The sequence below is a fragment of the Tenrec ecaudatus genome, chromosome 1, assembly GCF_050624435.1.
Source record: "Tenrec ecaudatus isolate mTenEca1 chromosome 1, mTenEca1.hap1, whole genome shotgun sequence".
Lineage (NCBI taxonomy): Eukaryota > Metazoa > Chordata > Mammalia > Afrosoricida > Tenrecidae > Tenrec > Tenrec ecaudatus.
This window is the reverse complement of record NC_134530.1, coordinates 45,258,055-45,270,104: the sequence shown is the minus strand read 5'-3', so window position 1 is coordinate 45,270,104 and position 12,050 is coordinate 45,258,055. Positions and strand designations below refer to the sequence as shown.

General features: G+C 38.9%; 1 protein-coding gene across 4 annotated transcripts in view; it reads right to left on the bottom strand.

The window, feature by feature from the left end:
• Nucleotides 1-622: 622 nt before the first annotated feature.
• Nucleotides 623-12,050, bottom strand: part of CDC42 (cell division cycle 42) — a 50,186-nt gene continuing 38,758 nt past the window's right edge. For 2 of the 4 annotated variants that reach the window (XM_075552016.1, XM_075552023.1), the window contains exons 4-6: nt 7,783-7,892; nt 7,471-7,668; nt 623-2,300 (exon numbers count right to left, since the gene is read on the bottom strand). In XM_075552016.1, coding sequence (XP_075408131.1) covers nt 2,211-2,300; nt 7,471-7,668; nt 7,783-7,892 — 398 coding nt within the window. In that variant the 3' untranslated portion in view covers nt 623-2,210. Of the gene's footprint in view, nt 2,301-3,527; nt 3,806-5,053; nt 5,412-7,470; nt 7,669-7,782; nt 7,893-12,050 lie in introns of those variants that run through there. The other 2 variants (XM_075552030.1, XM_075552038.1) reach the window with 2 other exon arrangements.

Below are 12,050 nucleotides of genomic sequence, written 5' to 3'. Positions count from 1 at the left end.
CCACGGAGCATGAGCCAGGTAGCTCTCTGAAACATGGTCAGCAAGGAAGACAACACATGGTGTATCCATCAGTCATGCTTAGATCAGTGCCTCTTCCACCCCAGCTTGAATCTAGCAGGCAGTACATGGAACCAAGCCCAACATGGCTTTGAGGAGTCTGACCAGTACCACCTTGACTAGAGTAACAGTCCTCAGTCTTTAAGAGTCTCCTATCGATCCGTTTAATATTCAAAGGCAAATGAATCATTGCTGCCTCCTTAAGAAAGCCTATCTTGTGTTCAGATTCACAACAATGTATCAGGAATCTAATGGACAGTTTGGTTTAGCAACGTCAGAGTGGCAGTTCTCAAACTTGGATGCATTTTGGAAAGACCTGAAAATTTTACTATTTTCATGACACAATAAGAAGCTAATTTTGAGAACCACTAATGCAGAAAAGTCAGGAGGGAAATGACTATCTTCCAATTTATCTGTTGATCAAAGGTGTGTTGGTATTTCTTGCAATATAAGCAATAAGGTTCCTACACATTTCTTCACTAAGAACTGCTATGAAATCACTGGGTATTTGAAGGAAGGAGTTTCTGGGTGGCACGCCAAACTCGGGATAAAACACAAGCCTGAATATGTTGGGGAAAACATATATATTTCAAGGAGTAGGTGAAATAACCAAGCTGCAAAATTTTATCTACAAGATGGTTAGAAATCGATGTTAGAAGTTAAGTTCCCATTCCTAAATACCTGAAAAGTCAGAGGCGGAGGGAAAAGAACAACCCTCAGGCTGGCTTATACAGGGTTTTTGTTTGTTTGTTTAATACATCTGAAAAGAATGCATATACAAAGAATTGAGACATGAGAAAGCAATGGTTCAACACTAATGATTCTACAAGAATTAGAATTTGGGGAAGGTAGAAAAGATAACCTAAACATTTTAAGAAATTGGAAACTGCACCAAAATAAGCTGATAAAATCCCTATTAACACTTAAGTAGAGTCTTCTTAAGACTCGTTCCATGGTATTTATTAAACTAGAGAGCCTCAACTGGCTGCTCTAGGGTTCCTCGCATGTAAAAACTGAAATAAGGGGATTCCCCTGACTGGTCCCCATGTTGTTAAATGTTCTCCCCACCCCCACCCCACCCCCAGCTTCTTAATGAAGCAGGCCTCCATCCCCATCACTTGAAAGAGGATGTGAATCATTCCATAGATATCTGTCTGCTAGCACCACCCCTCATACGTCCTCTGTACACCAGGTCTTCGGTTGTGTTCTAGGAACACAGTATCATGTCCTATTAAGCTGCACATCTAAGTTAAGCATATCAGACAATGACTGACAAGGAAAACAATTTTTTAAATTATGAACTCAATTCATTTGGTCTATTTTTAAAGGTGCAATACTTTTCTCGTTTATCAGTATAAGAAGTTAGAAATTAACTTCCAAAAACTCAGCAAATGGCAAACAAATTTCCTTGAAAGTCACAGTCAAGTATATAGTGCATCCTAGAAAAGAGGAGGGGCAAGAGAGGCTCCACCCACTGTCATGAGTTTCATCAAATACTGGACCTACTCTAGGGTGGAGAGAAAGGCAACTTTCAAAAAGGAGTATGTTATTGAATGAGGCATTTACCATACTCCTTCCTAAGAGCACCAGGTGGGGAACATGGTTTCTAAACTTGATCTCTAAGTGGAATGTGACTACAATCCCGTCTTTCTCCCCTCGGGGGCTATCCACTGGTTAATGAATTAAAAAATAAAACTAAGTAAAATGAGCTCCCCACACACTCCCCCCCCACCCACCCCCATAAAAGGGAAAACAACACAAAACACTTAGATGTCCCAGATTACTCATTACTCTCCAGAGTGGAACCAGGGAGCAGCTTCAAAAATTCGAATTAGTTTGTTACAGAGTCATCACCAAGCATGCCTTGCTTTTTTTTTTTAAAAAAAAAATCTCCTTGAAACAACAAAACAAAAACTAGTACTGATCACTTTTCTGACACTATACAATTACTCAAAATTAACTAGTACAGGGAGAGGGCGGGGGCCACACCTACATACATAGGGACCTTGTCTCACACAAATGCATGTGGGTAGGTGCAGGGCATTTGTCATTATTGCAAAAACGAATTTTAATTTTTAATCTTTAGTTTGATTTAAACATTGCTTTTAGTATGATGCCGACATCAGCTGTGCAGAAAGGCTCTGGAGAGATGTTCATAGCAGCACACACCTGCGGCTCTTCTTCGGTTCTGGGGGCTCCAGGGCAGCCAATATTGCTTCGTCAAATACATTCTTTAGGCCTTTCTGAAAAGGGGTAGAAAGAAAAAAATGGGCAGTCTGATTTTCAGTGAAGTCCAAGTTCAAATAAAAGCATACAAATCTCCATAAGATGGCAAAGGAGGAAACATTACAAACATCTCTGAATTTCAACACAGTAATCTCACTTCACGAACTTTGGTCCAGTCAGGGCCCTGGAAGGATCCAATAATTCAGGAGCAAAGGGGCAGATATTCATGAATGAGACGGTAGTCCTTTAGGAAAACTTTTTGCAGACCAATGTATGTCACAAGAAGCAACCAAGCACATGTGTCACTTGCTCATTCGATGTAAGTTTGGTAATGTGCTGCTGAAACATTTTACATAAAAACAAGTGAAGCAGCTCTGCATTCAAATGAAACAGCTGGATATGGAACAGGACCCAGGGGACTAGCACAAAAAGTAGCAACTTTATTATATGGAAGGCGCAGGCAAAGATGGCAAGAGCAATCACGGTGGCTGTATCAAAGATAAGCACTTTGAACTCTCTTGATCCCATCTATCAGGCACAAGCCAAGAGGAAGCAAAAATGTGGGTACCTGGTACAAACATAAAACTAGAGCCAGTCAGAACAAGAAGAGGGCTGCATCAGGCATTTATACAAATAATTGTTTTTGCTTTTAATTTCAAATTTTAAGGTCACCACAATTGTAAGTTTCCCTCACAACAATAAAATCAGAAGCAGGAAAATGTCATGATAACAGCTTTACATCTCAACATTAACAAATCTTGAGTCAACTGTTAAAATGGATGTCAGGCTTAAAAGATAATGTAACAAATGATCTCTTAAAGCAGTAGCATATACATCAATACCTCCCCAACCCCAGACTGACAAATACTCTTACTACAGCACAGACAGCCAAAGCAATAGCAACACAAAGTTTCACTGCATGAAGGAAAACCGAAGCGAATCTTCCCTTCTCCATTACAGCTCTACTAGCAGGTCACTTTTTTTTCCATGAAGGTTTGTCATGCAATTAAAATTAACAATCAATCATAAGAGTAAAATGGTGCTTGTATCATTTTCTCCATCAAGAACTAAGATCTCGAAGGGTTTAAAACTCTTCTTACTTTCTCCTAGAGGAAATTCTTAATGCCAGACCATGGTCCCTTTTTCAATAAAAATCCAAACCAAAAAGCTCTAAGCATCAGGCAACTCAAGCAGCAGAAAGTAAAACAAGTCCAAATTTGACTACTGAACACAAAAAATATTCTCTAAGTTATAGCATATAGCATTCTTGACATCCCCCCCAAACAAAATCTAATACAGAGGTTGCTCTAAGGTGGTGAGTAAAAAGACGCAGAGGCTTTCAAACAGGATGGTTTTATTCCTTTGCTTTGAAACGATCTTTCTACAGTGGTGGGACAGGAAGCAGCAGCAAAGAGGGGAAGGAGAAAACACTTTAGAATATACAGCACTTCCTTTTGGGTTGAGTTTCCGGAGGCTCGAGGGCAGCTAGGATAGCCTCATCAAACACATTCTTCAGACCTCTCTACAAGACAGAGGGGAGGAGAGAGAATAGCAGCCAGGTTAGAGGGTTAGAAAGACTAGCAGATACAAATAGCAGTCCAGATCAAATGGGCTGAATTCACAGAAGCAATGAGAGTCAAGAAAGGTCCATTCCAGGAAGCTGGAATTTAAACCAATTATTGGGAAAGTGAAAACTGAACAGAAAACGTCCTGCATCAAAAAAGGTCGACTGAGCAAGATACCATTTTTATGATAATGTAGTATGTTGACCTTTAAGAGAGCAGCACAGTGACATTTAATATCACGGCATTTTAAGAAAATAACGCCAACATAAAATATTTGGTAAGTGGTGCATCTGGGTAATTAAGTCTTGTGGAATTCCCTGGTGTTTCTACTAATAATACACATTTTGGGAATAAATCTATTACAATTTCAAGCTTGTGTGAATTCAGCCTGGAATAACTGAAGGACACAATGGCAGACTAACAGGCATGCTGTAGGTTTCTAGCTTCAATGACCTATCTGGGTGGGATCAAATCAGGATTTTCAAAATAAACTGGGTTCTCAGAACAAAAAGGTTCAGGCATTTAGAAAAAGTGTTAATTAGTCAAGCGTATCAACAGGGAGTGTGTGTGTGGAGGAGGGGGTGGAGTTTAAAGAACAGACTCTAGAAGAGCATACACTTCAGTTATTCAGTGATGTTATTGAGCAAATAACCACCACCCAAGTCATAAGAAAACAAAGAATGGGTCCTAGAATGAGTCTCAGCAAGCAATCCAGTGCTTCCCCATGTCTGCATGAATATTAGAGCATAAAGCATGGAGTGAAAACAAAGCCTAGCCTCAAAGCTACAGGGGTTACGATGCAGAAATACACTTACACCACAGGCAGAACCTCCAACGAGACAGTGGGACTCAGTAGAAGTGGTACCTTAGGCCCAGGTCTACAGACTCACCTAGACTCACCTAGATCTGAAGCCACAGGTTTACTACCCAGAGAAATTTCAAGTGTTCCTTAGATTAATTTCATGCCAAGCAAAAAATTTCCCAAAAAGGCCAGGATACAGTTCTAGTAACAAATGCCAGTCCCAAACCGCCTAGGTCCAATCCCATGCCCTCACCCGACTCCCACCACTGCATCTCAGAGAATTGGTACCTACTTATTTATTCCACTAGACACAAAATAAATAGTAATACACTCAACTACTTATCAACTAGTTCATTATCTGACATTTATGTATTTTTATACACATTTTATAGCTGACAACCACATTTATGTCAAGTTGAAAAAAAATCTACTATCCAACTATTTTGTGCATCTGCAATGTGCATTTGGCAGAGGTTCAGAGGAAGAATAAAGCTGGCTCTGCTGGTTAAAGTTATGTGTCTACTTGGCTGGGCCTTCATTCTCAGTGGTTTGGCAGTTATATAATGATGTAGCCTCTCTCCATTTTGTGATATTATGTGGTCATCTTCCATTTGCATTTGTGTTCTGGTGTTATCATCTTCCATTTTCACAGTGCCAATTTTCTCCTAGTGATCTGATCTTTGGAACCCAACCATGTCAATAAGTGAGGAGTGGGTGTGAATATTCCTTGTTTAAAAGCAGGTCAAAACGTTTTCTTCTTCCTATTATCATTTATAAAGTAGAAAAAGTTAAAAGTTCCTCTGAAATTTTTTGTGCACATCTAGGAAGAAACTCCGGTGGTCAAATAACAAAAGGAAGGATAGAACAGAGGAAAATATGTTTTATAAAAGGGGGAAATCAATACAACCTATGGCTATCATATAATAAGCAGCAAATTATCTCATACTTAGTATGGACAAAGAAAAATAAATAACCTATCAAATAAGACTAATCCCTGCTTGACTATTGGAGTGTGTTTTACCTGTTGATATAGAGTTCCATTTTAGAGGAGTAAACAAACAGAATCCGGAGTCCTGAAAATTCTACCTCAAACACATCACAGATCCCATGTTCTACCTTCTCTTCTTTTGTCTTCTCAAAATTTAAAAATCTCGTAAGAAAAATGTATCTGCTGAAGAACCCTCTGACCATTCTATTCTCAGCAAAGTAACTTACTACATAAATCCATTCACATTGTAGAAATCTTATATGGAAGCATCTAAAATAAGTTTTGACAGTGACTTTAAGGGTCCACCTGGACTATGTGCCTCCATTTCCCCCAGGCATTCCCAATCTAGAGAATGGTACACAACAGCCGGTCAAATGTGACCCACCGCTCCACAGTCATCTACTCCTCCCCTAACACAAACCACCCACCCTTTTCTGAAGGTAACTTGAAAACACCAAGGAAAAGCACTAGAAATTTTTTTAAGCTCAAATCAGTGCTTATGTGCAAAGAAGTAAACTTTCTAAACTTTTAAAATATCTGCTTTATAATGGCACTAATCTGCCAAGACAATCCAGGCTTAGGAAAATGTGATAAAATTACGTGATACTAGGCCTTGAAATTATCCTGAGAAATACCCAGGTAAGAACTTAAAGAAAAAGTTTCTCTTTGGAAAGTCAAGCGTGCACTAAGCTCAAAGTTCTTAAACTACGGACTAGGCTCTATATACCAAATACCTAGCATATACAATGCAGTTATGAATGTCATTTATAAATATATGTAATTATAAATAGTATTCGCCTCAGTGTATATATAATCAAAACACTAACGGTGTAAAGAAACAAAAATTTTAAGAATCATTACCTGGAAAAGTAAGCATAACGAACCTGAGTGGGGTTAATATAATTATTAGAAAGCTCCACCCTTCCCTATTTTACTTACGCAAGTTTTCTCATTATTCAAAGTACCAATATTATATAAAGTACCAATATAATATAAAGGTTATAGACTACTGCTTTCAGAACTCTTTCCTCTGGCCCAAAAGCAATATTCAAAAAAGGTCATTGATAACACCATGAAGGTGAGTTATACCATACAGGCCAGTTACAACTCTCACTCTAAATACTCTTACTGTTTCTCCCACCCTCAGAATTTGATGTTTGCCATCAAACTTACAAAGACAGTCTATTTAAATCATTCCAAATTAGACAGAAGAGAAAGCCATACAGGGGAAAAAACACTTCCAAACACATAGGAATACAAGCACTATGCAAAGCATGCTTGATAATTATAGCAGAAACAGTAAAGGCAACTTTTTTTGGGGGGGGCAACTTTTTTACATGAAGTCTCAGCTATTATGAATAATTTCCTGACCCAACTGAATTACTCTATAAACGGTAATATCAGTTTTAAGAATTAGTAAGATCACAATATATTTACGTGGGAAAAAAACTTTTTTTAAATCACATTCTCTCATTAAATTTACTCTGGTCTGTTTCTCTCTCTCTCTCTCTCTCTCTCTCTCTCTCTCTCTCTCTCTCTCTCTCTCTCTCTCTCTCTCTCTCTCTCTCTCTCTCAGCATAATCCCTGAACACTGAAAATCAATCAGTACAACACAGGAGCTTGTGAACACAAGAGTTTAACTTAGACTAATAATTTTTCTGTAAATACAGAGAACCTGAAGCAAAATAACAGACATTGTGAAGCTGATCATATTCTTTGCGGGCAGCTTTTTTCAAGACCTCCTGACCACTGCTGGGCATAACGCTGGTGCCCTAAGCATTACGAATCTATCCCATGTTAAGCAAACAGATGGCATTGCAAACAGTCCTCACCTGTGTGAGTGCAGAACACTCCACGTACTTGACAGCCTTCAGGTCACGGGCCAGCTTTTCGGCAGTCTCTGGGGTGATGGGCTTCTGTTTGTTCTTGGCAAGTTTCTCAATAGTAGAGGGGTCATCTCTGAGATCAATTTGGGTTCCAACAAGCAAGAAAGGAGTCTTTGGACAGTGGTGTGTTATCTCAGGTACCCACTAAAGAAAAGGTATTTTAAAAAATTTAATCTACAATCCTAAAAATCAATTTATAACAGGTCAACAGAAGTGCTGGAACAACCTTTTTCAGGGAAGACTATTTGACCAACTCACCTTTTCTTTCACATTTTCAAATGAGGATGGAGAGACCACTGAAAAACAGACTAGAAATACATCTGTTTGTGGATAACTCAGCGGCCGTAATCTGTCATAATCCTCTTGCCCTAGTGAAGGAAAATGGAGAGAAGTCAGTTATAAGTCTTTGTGCCCTCGCAGTATTAAGATCATAAGTCATCAAACTAAGCACAGAGCTTAACAGAACTCAGACAAAAACAATATCTAATAAAAAGTACAGCTTTGTAATATAAAATCTAGGCAATAGTCTTACTTAGTTAATTCAATTTAATATATCAAGCACTTAGAGTAACCATGATTTGGGGTGGGGTTTTTGTTTGTTTGTTTATTTGTTTTGGTTTTCAGTCATTTGCTTTTAAGTGAAACCAGTGACAGCCAACACTTCATGGAACTGCCTTTGGTTTTCCAAGTTTCCTGTCTTTAGCAGAGGGCAGTCTTAACTACTTTCCTAGTACTCTGTTAGTGGAAAATATGTATGCTTTTCTTTGCTGACAGGTTTCTGCCTTCCATATAGGTTCCAGCTCTCAACTTTTATTGTACTACCAATTTTTACTCTTCAATTTTTCTGTCAATTTTCAGCTCAGCAGTAATGTAATAAAAATACTGTTGCTGAAAAAATTATTTTAAACAATGGGAGTAAACACCATGAACATACTTATATAGGTCTAAGTACCTAGGCTGTAAATATACCCATGGATGTAGAACACACAGAAGCAAGAGTTATGAAAATCTGAGACACAACCAAACATTCTGAGGGACAGCTAGTACTAGGAGTTCAGTACTATAGTGTGGAGCGGACACCAGGTCAAAGGCATAATGCACTTCTACATCTTACTCTGGCAAGTAGCAAGGAGGGTCTTAAAAACTGCTGAGCAACCCTCTAAGGTACAGCTATTGGTCTCTGTCTAGAGGAAAGCAAGGAGCATAGAAACAATGAGTTCAATGAACTAATGGTGCACACCAACTTCCATTTCAACAACCCTTAGATAAGAAGAACTGGTCAGAGAGACTGGTCCAACCCAAGACTGGCACCTAGTCACCTTTCATACTGAGACATGAACACAGTGGCTCAATTTTCACCTAATAATAAACATGTCTCTAAGAGGAACACTAACACGAGGAAGGTGCACACACACCTCAGAACAGTGGTTCTCAACCTGTGGGTTGCCACACCTGGGGGGGGGGGGGAGTTTGAACATTCCTTTCACAGGGTTAAAGATTTACAGCCTCAGAAACCCATAAGGCATTCCTACTCTATCTATTCTGGAGCGTCACTGTGAGTTAAAATCAACTGAATGGCAGTGAGTTTTTAAATACACACTAGATAGTACAAAACAGTACAGAAGAATGCTGATACCATAAAGCGTCTCACCACACAGCTGAATCTGGAGACTACTCCTGTGGTGGGTGAGATAAGTCAATCACAAAAGGGTAAATACTTATGACATCACTATTATAAAGACTCAAGAATAGGATTATACAGAGAGAAACATTGTTTCATGGATACTAGGGGTGAGAGGAGAAGAGGGAGACTCACTAATTCTAGTAAACATATGGCAGTTTCTGATGAAGAAAATGTGAATACAGGCAGCACATGTGGCCAAGGCAAAGAAAGGCACTAAGAGGCACCAGGCACCATGTTCATAAATTACAACCACAGTAAATACTCTACCATATACAACTGTGCAACGACCAAAACCAAACTCACTGCCATCAAGTCCATGCTGGCTCTTCGTGAGCCCCCATGGGTTTACAAGACTCTGTTTATGGGAAGAGAAAGCCCAGCTGCTGTAGGTTTTGAACTACTGACCACGCAGATCGCAACCAGCACAGTAACCACTACACTTCCAGGACAACCACAGTAATAGTGAACAATTTAGTGGCTATGTCAGTAGATATACATATCAAATAGGTGTGGGAGGGCATAACCTACAATGCATAACCTACATAGATTAGGGTGTAAATTTTTCTACATAGATGTTTGTATGTGCCACATATATATTTATTTATATATAAAAGTGGATTTGTGGGGAAATTGCATATTTTAAATTTCACTTTTCCATGAACTTTTTAAAAGTTTTATTGGCACATTAACTATGTACCATACAATTCAATGATGAAAATATATTTAAAAGAGTTCTGTACTCATTACTACAACCCATTTTTCAATTTTAATTTTTATATCCATATTTATTTCCCCCTAATCTCCCCTGCCATAACCCTAATAATAAATGCCCACTGCCCTCAGGCAATGCCGACTCATAGCATGCCTGTAGAACAGGGTAGAACTGCCCAGTGAGTTTTTGAGGCTGTAAATGTTTACAGGCGCAGAAGGTCCAGTTTTTCTTCCACGGGGCAACTGGTGGTTTAGAACTACTGACCTTGTAGATTACAGTTATATGCATAACCACTACACCACCAGAGCTCCTTATAGATGCCATAACCCTAAGACAGTCAATCTAGTTTTTGTCTCTATAGATTTACCTATCCTGAATTCCATATAAAGAAAAGTATATCAAAAAGATCCCAACAACAAAATAAAACACAGAAAAACATCAAACTTGGAGAATTCAGGGTCAAAAGGAGATAGTAACATGTTAAATTTTAACAACTATATCTGCAGTAATCCACTGTCCAATGTGCACTATCTGAGGACAAAACTATTCATCAGATCTTTAGTCAATGAATAAAATGAATTCAATGGAGGCTTAATGGGAGGGGGTGCCCCTCTATAAATGAATTTGAGGCTTTAATTATCATCCATAGACTTTGGCAAACTGGGTGCTCAGATTTTAAACTTTAATAAACCTTGTGGTATTTGTATAATCATTATCAATTTGAGTATTAAGAGTGAAGGGGCGGGGTTTAGCCTGTCAATCAGGTCACAGCTTGATGATCTCACTTAGAGCCACTAAGGAGCTAAAGAGCTCGTTGGAGGCAGGACACACAGGCTGACTCCTGGCGAGGCATGCTTGCTGAGATGACACACAGAGCTACACTAGAGCCCTGGAGCTGAAGCAGCCACATGGAGACCCCTGTCAGCGCTGAGATGCCTCTACTCCCACTAGAACCGCAAGGCCTTCCACCCACTGGGCTGTGATCTTCCTGCATTCGGGGTTATTGCATGTGTTTTCTTGGGTCTGAAGAGGAATTGATAGATTGGTATTGGACATATGGGCTATATCGGACTTATGGACTTGATCTGAGCTGGATTGGGATGCTTTCCCAATATTCAATTGCTCTTGTATATAAAGCTCTTTCTTATAAACATATGAGTCGCTCTGGATTTGTTTCTCTAGTCTACCTGGACTAACACAAACCTTCCCATCCATCAATAATTTTATTATCAATAATCCTTTAATCACACAGGCTGGTATATGCTTCTTCCATGTAGACTGAGCTGACACCTCACTTAGATGACTCCTTGTTTTAAGAAAACTTTTTGTACCCCAGATGCTGTTGTGTTTTTTTTTAGATGCCATTCTTTTTGAGAGCTAGGCACCATATGATTTCTTCACCACTTTGCTATAGCATTCTTATCTTCAGTAATCACTTGATGAGTGCAAGTACTGAGCAGGGCCACATCGTAAGAACTCATTGTTCTTAAATTAATGCTTATGATTAAGTGCAAGCTTGTTTACCTGAAGGATATAGAAGAAAATCTACAGAAACCCATACTCCTTCACAACTGGAACAATAGGAAACAACATGATGAATGGAGAAAGAGTTGAAGTTATTGAGAATTTCTGTCCTCCTTAAAGCCACAACCAATGCTCATGGAAGCAGGATCCAAAAGATCAAAAACGTATTACATTAGGTTAATCTGCTGCTTGAGACCTCTTTAGATTACTGAAGACCAATGTTACTTTGAGGATTGAAGTGCACCTGACCCAAACCGTAGTATTCTCCATTGCCATCATATGCATGTGATAACTGGACACTGAATAAAGATCAAAGTATCAATGCATTTGAATTATGGTGCTGGTGAAGAACATCAAAGTTCATGGGCTACTAAAAAAACAAATTTTTCATGGAAGTCTGACCAGAATTGCTCCATAGTGAAATAGATGGTCTTTTTATTTTTTCTAGTTTTATTGGCACATAATCCACATCACATAATTCAATCGTGCAATTATGTCAAGAATTGTACAATCATTATCACATTTTCAGAACTCTCCCTCCCCCACCCCCCATGATTAAATCACCTTTAAAATGAGTTGTGTAATCACATTCAGTTCTAGTGTTCC